The sequence below is a fragment of the Hyaena hyaena genome, unplaced genomic scaffold (assembly GCF_003009895.1).
Source record: "Hyaena hyaena isolate Hyena2069 unplaced genomic scaffold, ASM300989v1 scaffold_577, whole genome shotgun sequence".
NCBI lineage: Eukaryota > Metazoa > Chordata > Mammalia > Carnivora > Hyaenidae > Hyaena > Hyaena hyaena.
This window is the reverse complement of record NW_024081204.1, coordinates 395,462-417,059: the sequence shown is the minus strand read 5'-3', so window position 1 is coordinate 417,059 and position 21,598 is coordinate 395,462. Positions and strand designations below refer to the sequence as shown.

Below are 21,598 nucleotides of genomic sequence, written 5' to 3'. Positions count from 1 at the left end.
ATCCTTGAAACATGTGGTAGATCTGAGGTCTCTTTATGATCCTGAATCATTTTATGATCTTGGACAGCTCTCAAAAATCTCTTCAGGTTCCTCAGCTCAACAATTAAAAGTATAATTATAGGGGAACCTGGGTGGCTCGGTCAGTTAGGCATCTGACTCTCGATCTGGGCTCCAGTCATGAGGTCATTGATTCTTGGGATCGAGCTCCATGCTGACAGCACGGAGCCTGCACCTCCCTCCACCACACTCTAACATTTCTTTAATATCTAAACATATACTACTGTATATCCTATTATGTCCTACTCTATGTAATATGCTATTGTATCATGACAGTTAATGCTAACAGTATCAGTGTAACATACACCTATAGACGCCTAAGCTTGTAATTACAGAAAGCTGCAGTGTAGAGATACATCAGGCTTTGTTGTGTAAGTAATCTCCACAGTCCCTGGTTAGCGGTCATGGTATATTGGATAGAAGTGGAACCTCTTTCCTGCATTTACTGGCCATTTGGATTTTAGTTACTGATTTGTAGTTCTTTATCTAGCCTGCGTCTTCCCTCTATTTAAATACGTTGAAAATGATCATCTAGTCCACTGCTTATATGCTTGAGGAGGAGGGGAGGGGGTTACAGATTTGAATATTTTTATGGGTATATGCGCTGTGTGTCATTTACGTTTTTCGTTTCCTCGGTATTGGATTGCTGTCAAAGTGCCCAGCCATTATTCTGCATTTATTCTCACAGGGGGTGCAGCGGAACAAGCGGGAACAATAGAAGCTGGAGATGAAATTCTCGCCATTAATGGGAAACCCCTGGTTGGGCTCATGCACTTTGATGCCTGGAATATTATGAAGTCTGTCCCAGAGGGGCCTGTGCAGTTAGTAATCAGGAAGCATAGACATTCTTCCTGAAACCGTCACCTGTAGTGACACTCAGTGGTCATGCTTGTTTCGTTTTTGAACAAGCATTTCCTTTTCGCAGTTCCCTTACTCAAGCAAATCCGAATTAACGTCTTCAAACGCTGGGTTCCTAAAACAACACAGGAACACGAAACAGGCAAGGACTACAGACATCTCCACATTTTGACATCAACGTGAAGCTGACCTGTTGTGCGTGCGGCAGCAGTGGAGCTGACCCCGGGAAGCCTTTGACCTTGACCACCTAGGCTAGGAGGGACCCTTTCGTTCCAGTGCCTGTCCCCTCCTTTTCATGTTTACTGACGGGGATACGAGACGTGGCGTGCCCTTCTTCATTCAAAACATTTACCTAGACCTTCGCATCCCTCTGGCCTCCTCTCGCACCGTACCCAGTCCTGGCAGTGAGGGAGGTCACCAGGTCCCAGGAGGCAACACAAATGTCACAACTAAACGGACTACAGTTTTATATAATTTTTGTAAGTAAGTAACAGTGCTTTTAGGGCACATTCAGTGGAAGGAGCTGTGGGTCTGAATTGTTACCGTGACAAGAAAATGAGACAAGAAAGAAGAGTTATGACCTAACAGTTAAGCTGAGCTCAGGAATTATCCAAAAATGAAAAAGCAAAATACAGAAAGTGATATTTTTTAGCGAGTGTAATGTGCAATGTATGGATGCAGAGTTCAACTCCGTGGATTATCGATCATCATGAAGTGCTGATCATGATCTAAAAGTGTAAGTCGTAAGGCTACTTTACAGAAATGCCGTTCTGATAAACCGTACTAAATAGCCATGAACTTTGCTGCTTAGAACGAGCAGAAAGTTCCAGCTCTGAAAGCACCTTGCATCTAGTCTGGAACTTGTCTTGAATAAGTGCTTCGATTCAAGACCAGTCAACACAAGAGTAGGCAGAAAGATCACAGTCACTGGGTTTCCATTTCTCTATTTTATGCACTCCAACCACTAATTTAAGCCAAATTTTTAGAAATCTTTTTAGTACCCTTGGATTTATAAACATAGGCATTACATTTACAATCCAAATGGAGGAGCTTAAAAATAATCCTTTTCGGGGACTTTTGTTTGGCTGGTTGTGTTCCCCTTTCCCAACAAGCTTAAGAAACAGAACCTTTCTAAAGCATTGGACCGCTTTTTCTGACCTGGGTGTAATGACGGCTCTGCAGTTGAGTAAAGTGTTTGCTGGTTTTGTTTTCCTGTTTTGCAAATTCTTCCTTTTGCCAAAACCATTTCCCTGCAGAAGCCTGCTGTGACTCCTACTGCCTGTGAAACTCGTCCCGGCTGCCCTTCCTTTCCAAACATGACTTGTTCGTAGTGGCTGTTCCCATTCAATGCGCTGTTCCCTGTCACACAACTGGCTTTTCTCCTTCTGCTGCACCTTCTTTTCTTAAATTCCAAACCTTCACCAGCTACATTTACCAAGATGTAAAAAGAAGAAAATGGAGAACAAGGGTGAGTCATTCTTTGAAGGTAAAGCAGAACCATGTAGTCACGAGCCGGATCCAAGGGTGACGCAGGCCAGTGGATCAAGTCCCGGGAGTCCGGGTGAGACTCGTAAGCTGCCTCCGGGAGGACGCCGAGGTTTCATGTCGGAGACTTCTTCCAGGGACCTGCAGCTTGGGTCTGTGGCTCAGAGAGAAGGACGGAGGTCACTGTATACCCTCCCCCGATCCTTGAGGTGCTTTCTCACCTTTGTGCATCACTTTTCCAAGTGACTAATAATCCCAGTAAACCTCTGTAAAGTCGGCCCACAGGGGCCCCTCGGATGGGAATGAAGTATCTGGCTGGTGTGAGCCCAGATTTCTCCTTTTTTTTCCATAGGTTATATACAAAAGAGAATGTCGTACAAGCGTTAGCTAGAAAGACCTGATTAATTTAGCTTCTACTTTTCACTACAGTTCCAGGTAGGAAAACTATAGGCAGTCAGTGCAAGGTGCATGCTAGATTGTTTTTAAGTCTCTGGGGTCAGTTTTGTGGTTTCTGCTTTCTTGCCTAAATGGTAAGAGAATATTTGCCTCTACTCTTCCAGCTGTGCCTACCAGTGAGAGATTCAGTGTCCTATGTGAACAGACAGGAATTTCGAGAGAATGTGGAGCAATGGGACAGTCTCCTTCCATGAGTCCCTGATCATCATATCTGAAGAGTGTAGAGGGCAGACCTTTGGCTCACTGAACTACGTTAAGTCGTCAGCCATTTCTAGATCTTGCGAGAAGGGTTTCCCTAATCAACAGTTGGAATTTAAGGGAGAAAGCAAAAGGCTAAATATCTCTGACCCTTAGAAAGCTACTTCTTTGTCTTCAGTGTTCAAGGCATGAATAGTATTTCTAATTAGTCTAATTCCCACACTTCCTGACGTGAGCACTAACGGTATTCTAGTATCCTACTAAAACTTTCATTGTTTGGGGTTCTTATTTAACTCGTCAGTCACCCACAGTAAGCTATGAAGGTAATACTGTTTCAACAAGTAAATTGTGGTTGCAAGGATATTCTGTGAAGGTTGAAGTAAGTCGGGTTTCATTTCTGTCCCTCCATACACATCTCGTTTGATTTTATGGTTGACTTAATTGGCACCGCACCTGTTGTATGATAATATACATTATCCTTTATTTATGTAAAATAAAATGCCTTATATATTAAAGAGTAAGTGCAATAATATGAAATAGCCTGTACATTTTTAAAATGTTGTCGCCACGTTATGTAAATCCACATCTCTGTAAACAACCTTTTTTAAGTAATTTTAAAAAAATAAACACTCTGCTTACTACTTGGTTTTGTTGTTGTTGTTTTAGTTCTGCCATCTATAAAGTAACCTTTTGAAGTATAATGATAAGGGGCACGCTGGTGGCTGAGTTGATTTAGCATTTGGCTCAGGTCATAATCCCAGGGTCATGGGATCGAGCCCCACTTTGGGCATGGAGCCTGCTTGGGATTGATTCTCTCTCTCTCCCTCTCTCTCTCTCTCTCTCTCTCTCTCTCATCTTTCTGTGACGGCATGTCACAGAAAGGTAAAAATTGGACTTGGTATATGACCGGGCCTCTGAGACTGAACGACAGGGTTCATGGTGTTCTCTCCACTGATGAGACGCCCCTGCTATTTGGGGTGCCTGGGGTGGCTCAGTCGGCTGAGTGACTCTTGGTTTCAGCTCAGGTCATGATCTCACAGTTTGTGGGATCAAGGCCTGCATTGGGCTCCGGGCTGACAGCACTGAGCCTGCTTGGGATTCTGTCTCTCCCCCTCTCTTTCTGCCTCTCCCCTGCTCATGTGCTCTCTCTCAAAAACAAACAAAAAAGACCCCTGCTATTTGTGGGTCTGTTTCTGCAGACCCACTTCTCCCTCTACCGGTTGGTGGTGTTATCACCCACTCTTCTTACCTTTTCTTTACTTAGAAACCTTATGAATGCTCTTTTGTCCTTTAGCCTCACTCTGTATCATAGAATTCTCTGGACATACCACCTGCCACCTGCCTGATTTTCTCCATACATACCCCAAAAGTCAGATGCCGAATGGCTCACTCCTACTCGGGTAGAACTTCTACACAGAGCGAGCTTATTTGTTCACGTAAGTCTTTTCTCTAACACCCAAATATAAAGAGAGCAACTTGCGGTTTAATATAATACAGAAATAGCCCATTCTGTAAGTGCTGGAGGCTACATAGCACGTGCAATACAATCCAAGACCAAACCAAAGAGCAGTGAAATGGGATACAATTCCCTCTAAATGAGAAAAAGCCGAAGTATGAAATGAGAGTCCTAAAGAATGCCGCCAGAAGACTTAACTTGGAGAAAGGGGATTACAGGAGAACATGGACCCCAGAAGAGCAGGAAGCACCCAGAATTGGAACCATTTACACCCCTCAGAATGGTAAGGAGGGCGAGGCTGAAAAATGAGGATTGTTTGGTTTTTGCAGATCCCTGGGTCAGCCTGGGAATAACACACAAGGAATGGTCTGATCTGAAGGGAGCCCCTGCCAGACAGGGCCCCACCACAAAAGGGCTGAAACTACTTCAGTAAGGGCTTAGCTGTCACAGCTCACCCAACCCACAAGGGCTCCGGCGAGTACCGCTCCACATGCCCTCCTCCCGATCCCCGCAAGGCACCTATCTGAATGAAACAGGATTAAAATTGGCCACTATCCTGCCTTCTTCTCTCATCCTAAAGGATGAACTGAACATACTTAAGCACAGAGACCTAATGTATCCACTACCGACCAACCCTGGGCAAACAGCAGGCTTGGACAGAACCCCCACTGAAAGCAATTTGGTTCAGCAAAGGTCCTCCTCGTGAGCGCGGAACTGGTACAGTGGAGGGAGGACGCTGAAACACAATATGCAGCCGGCAGATAGAAACCTGCACTGTAGAGGACGACTACCTCGGGAACGGGTATCAGTAGACTATGAACCCAAACTGATTTGTATTCTCAATGAATACCGAATTCAAAAACACAAAACGTGAATCCTCTTAAAGAGAATGTAGCTTCTAAGAAACAAAATCAAAACAAAGAAAATCAAGTGAGATTAATAAGGACCTGGTATAACCAAGAACAGAAACTGAAGAGACCACCTGACCAAACTAAAGACCTATCAGATGCACCAAGTCAAATCAAATTGCAGAAACCCAAGTCAGGGACATTGAAGATAAACTTGAAAAATGCTTAAAATACAATGGAAATGGACAAAGGATATTCATAAACGAAATAAAAATCCTGATGAAATGTTGGGCAGCAGAATCCAGTAATACTAAGAAAATTCTAAGCCTAAGTGATGTTATTGAAATGGGATGTTAAGAAATCTTTAAATGTAGTGCATTAGGACTAAAAAGCAAAAAATTGATTAAAAAATTATAAAAGACATCAATAAATTAAGTTTTCATCATGCTGCATTTTTTAAATCATAAAGTGAGTAGGAAGCTAAATTCAGGAACTATAAGACAAGAGAGACTCATAATTTAACCAGACTACATCCAAACTAACGACAACTAGGGAGGGGCTATCCCAGTAGATTCAGGCAAGATGGCCAGACAGTGACACAGTGTCTTAGTCTCCTCACAATCTCACCCATTCTCTCTCCCCGCTGCTGCTGCCACCACCACCAAGGCCACCATCCACACCACCACCCCCCCCCACACACACACACAGCAACTAGTATAGAAAAACCAAGTACTACAACAAAACTAGGTATGAAAGTACCCCCACAAACCCCATCATATACAAACAGGCAGGGATAAACTACTAACAGCAGCAAGATCTGTGCAAAGGAAGCGGAGGAAACACCGAGACACCTGGCACCCCTACAACAAGCCACCATCCCCACCATAACCAACAGAATACATAATAATCAGTAGGGGAGCAGAACCAAATCTCAGAAAGTAATGTGCCGGGTTTCTTTCCACTGCACCCTAAGAGAAGAGGGAGGTGTAGAGAATAAATAGTTAGAAAAGCTACCCTGACCCACATCCCTTGTAAAACAGCAGCGAAAAGTAATCTCACGTAAAAAGAGGCAACAGAAGATAATCTAGGTAAAATCCCATTCGATGTTAGTAGAACAAAGAGGCTGAGGCGCCAATACCATCCCTATAGACAAAAAAGCACATCAGAAAGACATGCTCAGGAAACCAGTGAAAACCATAACCGAATGCCTAAAACAAAATACATCAAGAAAATGACATAAAATATGAGTAAGATCAACTGAAATTAGAAAAACAGTTCAGAAATTGGTTATTAAAACTCAGTGAAAACAACTTCAGAAAAGACAAAACTAGAATGATAACATCTTAAGACAAAGAGAAAATAAAAAGGGTGAGAGGCTTAAAGATCAACAGTAAAGAGAAAAAAGAGCCCAAGCAGACAGACAAATATAAGGAGCTGCAGTAACAGTCCCCAAGGAAGAAAACCTAAACCAAGGGACAGAACACACACTGAAACTTTAGTTTTCCTGAAAATGAGAATAAAAAAAGATTTGACACTACATATTGAAGGAACACACCATGTATTTGGAAACAGTGATCCGGGGCACCTGGGTGGCTCAGTCAGCTGAGTGTCTGACTTCAGCTCAGGTCATGATCTCATGGCTCATGAGTTCGAGCCCCACCATGTCAGGCTCTGTGCTGACAGATCAGAGCCTGGAGCCTGCTTTGGATTCTGTGTCTCCCTCTCTCTCTGCCCCTCCCTGGCTCACACTCTGTCTCTCTCTCTCAAAAATAACAAGCATTTAAAAAAAAAAGAAAAAGACTTTAAAAGGAAATACTGATCCAGAACAAGCAACCCCCAAACACAAGTGTGGTAACATTACTGGGGGGAAACCGGGAGGGGGTTGGGTCCTCTGGGCTCCAGGCAAAAAGAACAAGACATTCACGAGGGAAAGAAAATCCTATTACAATCAGACTTCGACAGTAATGCTTTATGCCAAAATGAACACACTTAACACACTAAAAAAAAAAAAAAAATCAAAATAGGAGCTAGAATGTTATCCAGACAAAATGACTTTCAAATAAAAAGGCTGTAGATAACTGTCATCAGCACACACTCAGGACTATTAGTCTCACAAGCCCTTTCTGAAGAATCTACTAACAAATGAGCAAGACAACCAAAATGACAGGCCCGTGACATAAGGAACGGTAGTGAGCACTAAATACGTATTTCCCTGAAGAGTCAAGACCTAAGTAAGAGTTAAAAGGGAGACTCTACTATATAATGACACTGTTCTTACAATGCAGATACAGCTCAAAGTGGGGCACTGACTTGTACACTTAAAAACGGTTAAAATGGTAAATTTTGTTACCACAATAAAAAAAGGAAAAAAAAGTACTTCATAAGTTTACACTGACGTTTCCCATTTAAATGTAATACTACAAGGTTTTTACTACCTTCTGTCTTAAAGCTGTACCTCCAGGTTTTCCAGATCAAGAATCCTGGTTCACATCAAGGAAAGTGATGATGATAAAAAAAAATTTATTTGTTAAGTTCATAATACTTAACGAATCAGTCACCTTTAGAGAACGTTAGGGAACCAACTCTATTTTGAAACTTGGTAAACAAAAGGTAGAATTTAGGGGAGAATTTAGCCACCTAGGTGGCTCAGTTGGTTGAGTGGCCAACTAGGTTTCAGCTCACGTTATGATCTCATGGTCATGAGATCAAACCCTGCATTGAGCTCTGCTGACAGTGTGAAGCTTACTTGGAATTCTCTCTCCCCCTCTCCCTCTCTGCCCCTTCCCCACACGCGCACTCTTTCTTTCTCTCTTCTCTCAAAATAATAAACATGTTTTTATAAGGTAGAACTGGGGCACCTGGGTAGTGGCTCAGTCGGTTAAGCGTCCAACTTCGGCTCAATTCACGATTTCACAGGTTATGAGTTCAAGCCCTACACTTCAGATCCTCTGTCCCTTTCTCTCTGTCCCTCTCCAGCTCATTCTCTCTCTCAAAATAAACAAACTTAAAAAAAAAAAAAAAGACTTTATCCTACTTTTCCTCTATGAATACTAAGAGGTAGTAGTCATGATATAAGCTAAAGTTTTTTATAGACATTCTCTAGCTAATAAGCAAAGAAATGGCAAGAATTAAAGTATCACCCCTCTGCAATCCCACTCACTCACTGATGTAAGAACTGACCAGCAGAGCTGCCGACATCACAAAAGGAAAGAGATTAAGAGCTCCCTGATGAAAGTACAAACCCCCACCTATGAAATAGTGTTGCCCAAACAAACCTGAATCTGACAGCCTCTAGATCCAATGACCAATACCTGGGAAGTACGGAAGACAGAAAAGCACGTGAAACTGCACCATGTGGGTACAGCCAGCAAGATCCAAACCCTGGAAAACTCTACAAGTGATCCAATTTCATCAACAAATATTTTGCAAGGGAAAAGACACGAGCTGGGTGTCAGAGGGAGACTTCTATTTTAGGAGAAACCTGGGGCGCCTGGGTGGCTCAGTTGAGTGTCTGACTTCAGCTCAGGTCATGATCTCGCTGTTCATGAGATCAAGCCCCACTTCGGGCTCGCTGCTGTCAGCCTGTCAGCACAGAGCCCGCTTCAGATCCTCTGTCCTCCTCTCTATGCCCCTCCCCCTCTTGTACTCTCAAAAATAAACATTAAAAAAAAAACCTTATAAAAAGCCATCAAATGAAAGATTGAAAGGGGGTACGTGGGTGGCTCCGTTGGGTAAGCATCTGACTCTAGGTGTCCACTCAGGTCATCTCATGGTTCATGGGTTCAAGTCCCAGGTCAGGCCCTGCACTGTCAGCACGGGGCCTGCTTGGGATTCTCTCTACCTCTCTCTCTCCCCCAGTCACACTCTCATGCTCTCAAAATAAATAAGCTTTAAGGAAAAAAAAGGAAAATGAAAACAAACAGAACAAAATTGTTAGAGATGCATACTGGGTCAGAAGAGTACTCTCAGGGATTAAGGAGACTGTAATTGGGAGGCAGTCTTGAACAGATTCTGGAACATTGTATCTCCTGACCTGGGTGACAGCTGCAAGCATATTTGCCTCCAAATAACTTATTAGCCTATACATTTGCTCATATGATTTTCCATTTGAATTTTAATCATAAAAGCAATGTTTGCATACACAAATATTTATAAATTGTACTTGTGATTTTTAGATATCATATTTATACTCCCAAACTCTTACAATATAGACATATCCCAAATCTGAATACCAGGCAGGTCTCTTTAGTAGGACAATTAAGGTCTGCACAGATACCAGCCTTGAGCACTGCACCATACACTTTTCCAAATATTAAAAAAACAAAAACAGAAAGCCTTACCTTATACCAGCTCTGAAAACTGGGAAAACCAACTGCATCACAAACACAGCGTTAATACGCACAATATGGGGAAGTCCTGATGAAGCAACACAAAAAAAGATCAATGCCCCTTAAAAATAGGAATGAAGAACATGAACAAGTAACTCACTGGGGGGAAAAAAACAAATGCGAATTACCAATAAAGATAGTAAATGATAATAATCTCTCCACAGTTAAAATAATTTGATCATTCTCCTCTATTAGCTTGGCGAAGACCAGAACTGATGAGGCCCTCTACAGTACTGTCTAAGGTCTAAAGAAACCAGCATTCACATTATTGGTGGAAGTCTAACATCAATCTTAGATATCAAACGGATTAGGGCACCTGGGTGGCTTAGTCGGTTAAGCATCCGACTTTTGCTTAGGTCATGATCTCGCGGTTCATGGGTTTGAGCCCCGCATCGGGCTCTGTGCTGACTGCCAGCTCAGAGCCTGGAGCCTGTTTCAATCTGTGACTCCCTCTCTCTCTGACCCTCCCCTGCTCACGCTGTCTCTCTCTCTCCTAGAAATAAATAAAACATTAAAAAAAAAAGAAATCAAATGGATTTTGTCTTACATTTTCAAGACCTACTGTTGGAGCAAATTCATTTCTACTATCCTTCCTATAGAAATCAAATATAAAGACAAGGGGTACCTGGGCGGCTCCGCTGGTTGAGCGTGTGACTCTTCATTTCAGCTCAGGTCATGATCCCCGGGTCATGAGATGGAGCCCCGTATTGGGCTCCATTTCGCATGTGGAGCCTGCTTGAGATTCTCTCCCTCTCCCCCATTCACACTCTTTCTAAAATTAAATTGGAAGACAAGAAAGACCGGAAAGACAGGAAGACAGAAAGACAGACAGACAGACAGGAGAATAATCCAAATGTTCATTACCGGGGAAGTTATACAATGAAGCCAAAAATGCTTAAAAAGAATGTGTGCTTATTTCAAAAGCTCTCCACAACATAAATGGAAAAAGAATATTGCATATTCCCATTATGATGCTCGTGGGAATCACAGTACACCACTGGTCTACCAAGAGTAAATTCTAACATTCAGCTGAGAAAGTCTGCATATCAATTTAACTATGTTACCAGCCACACTCCTCTGAAAGTAGCCCGCAAGGTTATGTACATTAATACCACTACCTTACTGGTGCTGTTAAGAATACAGGAAATCAGTGCAAAATTTATGAGAGCCAGGGATATGGTCCTGGGACTCAATGGCCTGCAATGAATAGGAAATTACTCAGGTTGTCAAGTTACCTTGATCTGGATGAAAGCAAAATGGTGCGATATTACCTGTAAATATACATAATGAGGAAATGCAGGATGGAGATGCCATAGAGTTGGAATTAAACTTCTTAAGTACCTCACACAGACTTGTGACTCCTGGTTTCCATGTTCTGGGGGCAAGAGTGGCCACATCTGGCAGTCATGGACCCTTGTCATCAGGCTGAATGTCATTATTTACTGGTCCTATATTGCCACTGAACCAAATACCAGCCCTTTTTGCCTTCCTTTGGGTGATGACCAAACTCAGAGGTTATATTTAAAGAGTATTGTATCCATCTGTTCACAAACAATGGGAAGAACTGAGTGACGGATGTGTCTGAGACCACTGGGCAATCCTGCTCCTGCAGATCAGAGGCTTTCCTGGCCACTTGACATCTGACAGTGTCTCTTTCCTCTGAGGACATACAGAATTGGCCAACTTTTTCATCCCCAAAAGACAATTTATGTTAAGTTATACCAAGATATTAGAAGCAAGCAGGAATACCCTTCTATCAGTGAATTCTGGACCACCATGAGAATTTTTTGCAGGCCTGCTCTTCTGCTGTTGTCTCTGTTAGAGAAAATGAGTCCCCGCCTAGTACTAAAATAAGAAAGGAAAAATTGGAGTTGAGGGCCAGAACTATTGCTCACTCGCTCGGGACTGAAAGTTCAACACTTACCAGGTAACATGAGATGGAGCAAAGCATCCTCTCCAAGCTTGTTCTCCATGAAGTGAAGACCTTAATCAGGGTTTGGGGAACTCCAGGCGAGGCGCAGACTACTTCACCAGGCACAGAGTGTGCCCTCACCAAGTCTCCTCGCTCCTTTCTGGCTGGAGCTTTGTTTTACATCAGGCTAGAGCACTCTTAAAGATCGGGTTATTTTAAGGAACACTCAACAGTTAAACAATATATGAAGAATTCAAGAAGCAGCAGATTCTTTACACAACAGACTTTTATGTAAGTTTTATTATGTTAAAACTCACTGCCTGATGTTTAGATCTGAGTGGCATAAACCTGTGGAAACACCGCTCCTACCACACAGCACCATTATTTCCATGGGGTCGTATCATTTCCCCTTTGAAGAGGACTGTACACAGTAGCATTATATAGGAGACAGTTCCAGGTAGCAACCCCCCACCTCCAAACTACACTCCCTTTCCTCTCTTCTGACTACAGAAACACGTACTGTTCTTGGGGCCACACACGGGTAGAGGGGACTGGGCACTTGGCTCTGAAACAAACACCGACAGGGGTTCGGGAAAGGCCCTTTTCCACCCTTGAGAATATATAGATGCTGACGATGAGGTGAAAAATACTTTAGAAAACCATCCATGACCTCACTTCTAAAATCTTTGCAAGGAAAAAACTGTATATCCTCACCTGAAAAGAAATTCCAGAATAGTATCAATTATCAGTTCAGTATCCACTTTGGTGGGGGAGAGCGGGGTTAAGTTCCCATACTTTTTATTTACCACCAGTAATGTCATTTTTTGGAGGTAAAGGAGATTATTTTAAATGACAGGAAATCTATCTTCCTCCATGCACTAAAAAAACAGAGCCTGGCCAACAATCACCAATGGTCAGCTGCCTGCTTTTGTAAATAGTTTTTCTGGTACACAGCTTCATCCATTTATTTGTATTATCGACAACAACTTTCACTCAAGAGCTGAGTAGCTGTGACATTATATATGGCTCACAAAACCCAAGTATTTACTACCCAGTCCTACATGAAAAAGTTTTCCAGGCCCTTCACTGCAAGAAATATTATCTCTAGGAGCGCCTGTGTGGCTCAGTCGGTTGAAGTGTCCCACTCTCTAGTTTTGGCTCAGGTCAAACCTATGGCTTCATGGGTTCAAGCTTCAAATCAGGCTCTACGTAGGCAGTGCAGGGCCTGCTTAGGATTCTCTCTCTCTCTCTCTCTCTCTCACTTTCTGCTCCCCTCCCACTTGTGCTGTCTCTATCTCTCTCAAAATAAATAAATAAATAAATAAATAAATAAATAAATAAATAAATAAAAAAGAAAAAGTATCACCACACTGAACTAAAGCTAAGTAAAAATTAGAAAGAAAGCGATGGTAGAATACAAAAATACAAATGACATGCTTGCTCTGATTCAGGCACTTTCAAGATCATAGTTTATTACTTCAGATAAAAAGATAGTATACATATTAGGGAATCCCTTAAAATTCAATTCTACAGTTATACACCATCTAGTACTTTTGCATTGAATGTTAACCAAAAAATCTCTAAACACCTGAAAGCCCCACTATTAACATGAACTATGGTAATAAAAAATTTGACATTTAATTTGTTCAATATATAGTATTTACATTATGAAACCAATGCTGATACCATAAACAGTGATAAAGAAATAGTAAAAATAAACTTTAAAAAGCAAAGGTTTATATTCTTACAATGTGCTAATTATCATAATTGTATATAAAAATTAAAACATAGCAGAGCTTTCTGTTACAAAATTCTTAATCATCTGAGTTGTAGTCATTACTTGCTAACAATTTACATGCAATATCTGCTAAAACTGACATTTGATTTGTTTTCCCCCAAAAAAGTATGAGTAGATAAATGACATTTTAGAGCAGACATTAATCTACTGTGGACAGAAAAAGAAAAAACTGTACTCAAGATTAGTACTGGTCACAAGCCTCTTCCCTATAGAAACGACAGAAACATTTAAAACCAAAACTAATTCCGAAAGGAGATGCGTAGGCAGAGAGCCATGAACGGCACAGCTCAGGAAGTCTCAGGACCCATCAGACACATCTTTTCTGTTTCCTTCAAGGAGGAGAGGTCTATTTTGCCATCAAACAATATTGACTGAAGCAAGTGAGGGGCACCAGGTGTACAACTAAAGAAATCTTGCAAAATACTAAGATGGAGACAGATGTGGCCAGAAGGGGCGATTTATATAGAGTTCAAACTATATACAGCATATGTGGAATGCGGTCCACCCCATCCGGCTTTGTGAAACAACTGGACCTTTATGATTTAATAGTTAAAATCACAACAAGTGTAATAATACAACAGATTTACATGGGAAACAAAATCCAAGGGGCATTTTATATTATTTACTGCGTTGTTTCAATTTAAAAATAATTTTGCTAAGTATACATCTCAACTGAGGTCTATGTATAAAATGTCCTAATAGATACAGATATTTACCTTTGGTGAGTTAAAGGCCTTTTTGTGACTTCTGTCTGAATTGTAGGCAGAATGTTAGATGTACGTGCACACGTGGGAAAAACTCAAGCTGAGGTAATCCAAGAGATGTGCATGTGAGGAGACTGGAGTCACTCTGAAAGTCAAAGCGTGCCAGAATCCCAAAACAAGTTAACAGTGAGGATGGCAACAAGGAATGGATTGCCAATATGGCAGTAAAACTTTTTTTTTTTTTTTTTAAACAGAAAGAGGAAGGCCTCTCGTACCAGCAGAATCCTGCATACATACAAAAAAGAAAAAGCCACCCACCATTTCATAAAACAAAAGCCAATTATAGTGTGGAAAGTACAAACTGCAGAGAACCAGAAGTCAGTAGAAGAGAACTTACTGGTTTACATGAGAGAAAGGAACCTAGTTCTGAGCAGTTACTTGGTGAACGCCGCCACCACCGCCCACAGGACCTCGTTGGTGTTGGCCTTCAGACACTCCACTTCCGGATCTAAGTCGAGGAGCTGCCGTACTCTCTTGGTGGCTAAATCATACTGCTCGTCCAGAAGGGGAGCGAAAGCATTCTCCAGGACGTCGGAGGCGTGGGCCAGGTAAATGAGGGCCAGCAAGCGTTTGTCCATGCGGTGAGGGTCATTCACCCACTTGTCAAGAACAGCTTCCTGTACCTTCTTGATGAGGCGCTGCTTGATGTTGTTGTTGGTGAGGGGATGTGTCGTCATGTCAAAAAGTAGGAAGTTCTGTTTCTCTGTTGTCAATACGCCCTTTTCCACCAGGTTTTTAGCTAATCGTTCCCGCACGTTTCTTAACTGATAATGCAATTTTAACGGATTCCATGTCTCACCTAAACAAAAGATTTCAGAAGTTAGAAACGATAGGTATTATACTACTTTTATAAGGTGTACTATTAAAATAAACAATGAAATTTGATCTCCACCGGCTCCAAATAAATAGAAGAAAATCCAACTATTTTTCTTGTCAACTACACCATGAACCCCTTGAGGGCCTGGCCTTCGGATTCTAAGCACCTGGCACGTTTTCAGTCACAACAGTTACTCAGAATACCAAACTGAAAGCAGTCTCCAAACCAGGTGCCCTAACAGGGACATGAGCTAAATACTAAACCTATTTGGCCTCTCTCTCCACCTGTTGTCAAAAAGCAACCAGAGCACAATGTTTCTTTTCTATTTAAAAACACCAATGTACAATAAAGAGACAAAAGGAAAAAAGTTTCCCAATTAATATGCTTTCCAGAAATGCTAAATAACAGCCTACAAAGCTAGGAAAGCCTGTCTGGACAAGGCTATTCTTTAATAACAAATTAATACAAAGCCAATTCTAGAGGGACAAAACATTTTCAGGATTCTAATCTGGTCACCTGTGCATATTTCCTTTCAAGACAGAAATATTTAAAATAAAACCACACAATTTTCACTAAGATAATATTTTCTCTATACAAAGACTGGAAGGAAATGTATCAAAATATTAACAGTTTTCTCTGGGATAACGTGTGACAAATTTTTTTGTACTTTCTGTATTTTCTGAATTATCTCTAAGGCACATGTAACTATTTTTTTAATTTGAAAAAACTACTACAGCAATTTTCCAAATTGGGACATGTTAGAGATCAACCACAGGCACTTTTACAATATGAAAAAGCAGTAAGGTTGAAAAAAAATTTTTTAACATTTATTACAGAGAGAGAATCCTAAGCAGGCTCCATGCTCAGCATGGAGCCCAACATGGGGCTTGATCCCATGATCATGTGATCATGACCTGAGCTGAAATCAAGAGTTGGATGCTTGACGAACTGAGAGATCCAGGAATCAGGAACCCCAAAGTTGACATTTTATAATACTGAGAGAAAACAAACTATACTATGACAGGACCCACTAACCACATGGGACTATTAAATTTAAATAAATAAAAATTCAGTTCCTCAGCTATACTAACCATGTTTCAAAATATTCAATAGCCACATATGGCTAGTGTCTACTGACTGGACAGCACAGAAACAGAACATTTCCATAATCACAGAAAGTTCTAGTGAAGAGTGGTGTCTTAAAAAATATTACTGTTTAGTTGACCATAAACAAAAGTATTTCACCATATGACTTAACACTAAAGAGTATGGGGCTATGGTAGAGTAATCAGGCCTGGACTTAAAAATTAGACCTCTGACCTTACATAAATAGAAACCTGGATAAAATATATGGAACAACTGCTTTCCAACTCTGGTCAAAGGCAGTCCAGAGCTGTGACCTTTGAGAGAAACCGAAGTGAGCCATACTCTTGCCCAAGCTTCCTATCCGATGGCACATCCCAAGGAACAAAGTAGGACAGAAGACCTCAAACAGATCACAGAAATAACACCGTGTTTAAAACAGGCAGAAAGAAAATTTTAATTGAAAATTTAAATTAGGGGCGCCTGGGTGGCTTAGTCAGTTAAGCGTCCGACTTTCGCTTAGGTCATGATCTCGCAGTTCATGGTTTCGAGCCCCACGTCGGGCTCTGTGCTGACTGCCAGCTCAGAGCCTGGAGCCTGTTTCAGTCTGTGACTCCCTCTCTCTCTGACCCTCCCCTGCTCACGCTGTCTCTCTCTCTCTCTCTCCTAGAAATAAATAAAAAATATTTTTAAAAAAAAAGAAAAAAGAAAAAGAAAATTTTAATTAAACAAATTAAAAAGACAGAGATCAGAGTTCCAAGAAAGTAAGGCAGCTGAAATACAAAGGCAGAGTACTGGAAAAGAGAGAGCTATGCAGAACAAGAGCTCTAGAAATCCAGACGTTCTTTTGAGTCTGGCTAAAAACAGAGGCCCACAAGTTAAGATGAGAAACTCTGCCAGGGTAGGTAAAGAAAAACTAACCAAAAACCTTAAGGTGAACAACTGCAAGGGTTCATTCACATGCGGCTGGATGTGGAAAATTTGCGTGCCAAGTAGCCTGACTGGAAAGGTCTCACTGAACATCCAAGACATTCAGAAGAGACTCCAGAAGAATCACACATTAGCAGTAGGCCTAAACTAGCCTTTGAGAAAAGGCTATTCTAGACGTGGCCCAATAAAGCTTAAAAACAAACTGAGCCAAAAGTAAACTTCATTGCCTACAAAACAAATTTCAACATTCTTTAAAGAAAACAAAATCCAGCACCCAACAACATAGCATTCACAATGTCCAGCAACCAATAAAAATCACTAGACTTGCAAAAAGCAGGAAAATGTGACCCAAACTGGGGGGATTCGACAAAAACAGGGAACCAAATTAGACGTGATCCAGAAATGACAGAGATGATGGAATTAGCAGACAAGGACTTTCAAATGACAATTATAAATTTCTAAATAACTTAAAGGAAAACCTGAAGGCAATGAAGAGAAAATACGAGCTATTTTTTTTTTTTAAAGAATAAATGATCTGGAAGTGCCATTTTGAATTTATGACTCACTCTATAAAACTAGGAACTTGAAAAAACTCTATCAAATGACAAAGGGTTAGTGCCATGAATTATTAGTAAATTCTGCATTTAAAAAAAGTATTCTTTTCAATAAAAACCCAAGCTTCCACAAAAGAAAAACAATCATTGCATTCAATTCCCTTGGTAACTTTGAAAAGGAAAAGAAACATACTTGGAGCCCTTTAGATTTTAAAACTTAATAGTATAAATATAATAATAAATTAAATTCTACTTATTTCAATTTCTAGTGTTAAACAAGCCCATATCTACATTTAATGTTAAGAAATTATTAAAAGTTACTTGATGAAGCATTATTGCTGACAGGTCGCATCAGGCAAGCTCCGGAACCAGACTGGTTAGATATGAGTTCCAACTTGGTCATCTACTAGCTGTGCAAACCTGGGCAAGGTTTCTTACCTTCTCCATTCCTGCTTCCTCATCTGTAAAGTCAGGATAACAACTCTGCCCACCTCATCAGGTTACTCATCAGGATTAAATGAGTTAAAGACATACCAAGTTCTTAAAACAGAGCCTGGCAACAAAGTTAGTTATTATTTATTCATGCAGAGAATCAGCACTCTGAAAGGAAGAATTTAATGTGTTCATAATTGTCTAAAAAAAAAAATCTTATTAGGCACTAGGAATACAAACATAAATAAGACATTTCCAACTCTGAAAAGTTTTTAAATTAAGTGAAGGAAACGGATTCATAATATAATTAACCCTGGCAAGAATAAGATGCATATGATCATAAAAATGATATGAACAAGGAGATTAGAGGGAGTAAGAAATTACTTGGGTTTGATGTAAGAGACATTTCTAGGCAAGTTTCAGGGGAAAGAACTTTCAGGTTCAATCTTGAAGTGCAGCAGGATTCTATACCCCATGAAAGAAGAGGCGCCTGCATTACAGGCAAAAGAAAATAAAGTGGACAGCCAGCGATTATATGCAGAGTATGATGAGCCCTGGAGGTATGTACACATCTTTCAAAAATGTTGACAAGTTTCATTTTTTAAATGTACCAACCCACTGTCCTCCCCAACTAATGCCTGGCCGGCTGCACCTTTCACCAGATTGGGGTTTTCTAGTATCATCAGCACATGATAGCAGCCTAAGACACTAAGCTAGCATTGGCTAGGTTGTGCTTTCTGACCTTTGGAAATTTAAATAAACATAAAATAATCAATAGCAAATTTATGTAAAACTCCATAAAAATTATAGTTCAACTTTAAAATTAACTAACTATGCTTATAGTAACTTGTCAATTATCAAACAAGCACTTATCCCTAGCAACTCATTAGTCAAGTAGAAAGCATGGCATAACTCAAGATTATTCTGAGAAGCCTATAGTTAAAACTTCTCTTTGCAGACCTAAAAACACAAAATCCCTCTGATGCTGCTATACAATGATTTTTTTTTCTTTCTCATGGGAAACAAATGAGATTAGCAATTTACAACTTTGTACTAAAGTCATACTAAGGTTTATCCACACTGTACCCAAAATTAAATCTTATATATTACAGCCAATGAAACAAGTAAAGCTTACAAAGTCCTGTGAGAAATGTCTCAATTCCAAAACACGCTTACAATTTAGTGTTACTACTAAAAATGAGAACCTAAACACAGACTTACTCCAGATAAGGTATTCATTCCATTTATGATTGGACCTTCTTCTGAGCTATAGTTTCTGCTTCAGAGAAAGTAATAAAAAGGGACTTAGACATCATTTCCCTTTGCAGCAATTTCCCGGAAAGGGGCAAATCTCGCATGCTCACTCCAATAAAAAGGTTGTTCAGACTTCCTCAGATACTTGAAAACCGGAAGAAATCTCGTGCAGAAGGCTGAAATAATGCAGGTAATATGCAGATGTTGCGTACTACTATTTTTAGCACCCCCCAAATAAAGGTACAATAAAATAACTGAGTGGTGAAAGTGTCTTGGCATCCTGACATTTCTGCCATTTGTTTAAAAAAAATAATAAATTAAGCTAAATCCAAAGAACAAAGTCACCCCTGAGATTAGCATACTTAGGATGCTGGTAAAAACTGGGATGGGAGGGTAATGGATGAGTGAATACACAATAAAGGTTTCCACCTAATTTAAAATGTACAGAATGCATTTGTAGCTCACTTTTTTGTAAAAGGAACTATGAGAAGGCTATGCAGACAGGACACAGTTCTCTATGTCCACTGCCCAACAATTACTTCAGTGAAAGTGACACGCTGACAGGTACCTTAATAATTTCGCTGCAAAAAACTTGTATATTCCTTGACTTGTGTTACAAAACCAAAAGCAGCTCTGGTCATACATCTGGCAGTCTAGTGACGCCTTGTGATCAAACGGATCAACTACATGTCTAAGACTTCAGAAAGGCAAAAGCATACTAAAAACATAAAGTAGCCTTTGCCTCAAGCATATATGTATTTATTAATTTTTAAGTTAATGAGATATATAATTGTTTGAAACAACTGGTAGTTTTAGCATGTATAAATGTACAGTGTAAATAATATAATGAACCCTTGGGCACACCTACCCCAGGGAAATCAGGACCCCCTGGGCACTTAGGTCAGCACCAGACCATCACATATAATCTCAACCCCTGTGCACGTGCCCCCCCAACACTGCAGCGCAGTAGGGCACTTCTGAGAGCCACGCAGCAATACCGACAGGTCCCCCATCTTACCGCTCCCTCCAACCCCTCCAAACAGGAGAGCACTTCCTTCCTTTTGTCTCATTCTTACCCTTCAAAGGCCTAATCCAAGTTTTGCTTCCTCCTCCAATTACTAAAGCTCCCCAACATTTCTCTTTTCTCTAAGCTACTGTACTTTCAGAGAACCATATTTTTAAACCCTAATCAGTTATCAAGTTACTAGAAATATGCAAGTGTTCCCCAAATGGATTTTAAGATTCTTCAAGCACTTCAAGGTTCACAGCACCTTGCCAGTATAGCAACAAGAATTGGGATTTGCCACCACTTGTTACCTGGAAGCAACTTAAAATTTTAAGAATTTAAAGTTCAACAAGATCTGAACATTTAAAAATGGTCAAAATGGGGTCATGTTGTGTATGTTTTACCATAATAAAAAACATGCTTTTTAAACAAAATCACTGAGGTACTTAGTACCTTCATGAGGCAGGAAGCAAATGCTCTCTTAATTTAAAAGAAATGTGTTTTTTCTTCTCTCATTCTGGATTCCCTTCTTTTAAGCTGAAATTACAGGCCATTCCTAATATGTCAGAAACCCATGACTAAGGTGCCACAGGTGATATTCTAGATTTCCATCCACCCTAAACTTCAGAGGGTATTGCTTTTCTGTTTAATTGCTCTAAGTATTAGCCTCACAGTTTATCCAAATTCCTAATTCAAATAGACACTCTGAATTCCCAGCTCACATGGACATTCAGAATCCTTTGCTGAGAATGAGGCAGCCTGTGCCTGACCCACAGCATGAGTGAGAAGTCCGGAAGCTTCTGGGGCTTTGGGGTAGCTTCTTTCCACAGCTCAGCCTAGCTTAGCCAGTACCAGGTGGCATGAGATAACTTTGATAAAGATTTTGTTTCACAAAATCTTAAGTGTATTTAAATACTTCGGAAAAAAATTTATAGACTTCTGTCATCTCTTCAATCAGGAGACGTGCAAAAGAACAGCCCAACTTGATTCAATCAGCAATGATGCTGAGTCCTGACAAGTTACATTTACCTGGTTTGTAACATTTTATGAATTTAAGATACAGCCACCTTATATGTTGATCGCTCTCCCTGAACGCCGTACTAGCATTCCCTAATCCTCGCATGCATACTTGCATGACAGCATGTAAATCATCACAGGAAATTTAGTTGTCTAAGATAGGTTAGTAAACCACCGTGCCGTTAGCATATGTAAGTTTATATAAAGAGACTGTTGGTGGATGGAAGGGTCTGAAAACACCTCCATAGCGTTAAGTGGCACCAAAGTGGGTATCAGTAACGTTAA

The 21,598-nt window shown here is 40.6% G+C and overlaps 2 protein-coding genes across 3 annotated transcripts in view; one reads left to right on the top strand and one right to left on the bottom strand.

Annotated features, from left to right (window-relative positions):
- The window catches only part of PDZD2 (PDZ domain containing 2), a 238,885-nt gene extending 235,190 nt beyond the window's left edge, over window positions 1-3,695 (top strand). For both annotated transcript variants that reach the window (XM_039256412.1, XM_039256413.1), the window contains exon 24: window positions 746-3,695. In XM_039256412.1, the coding sequence (XP_039112343.1) occupies window positions 746-912 (167 nt within the window). In that variant the 3' untranslated portion in view covers window positions 913-3,695. The remainder of the gene's footprint in view (window positions 1-745) is intronic.
- Window positions 3,696-13,099: 9,404 nt separating this feature from the next.
- Window positions 13,100-21,598, bottom strand: part of GOLPH3 (golgi phosphoprotein 3) — a 55,853-nt gene continuing 47,354 nt past the window's right edge. Inside the window, exon 4 of the mRNA XM_039256418.1 lies at window positions 13,100-15,019. Within this exon, the coding sequence (XP_039112349.1) occupies window positions 14,595-15,019 (425 nt within the window). The 3' untranslated portion in view covers window positions 13,100-14,594. The remainder of the gene's footprint in view (window positions 15,020-21,598) is intronic.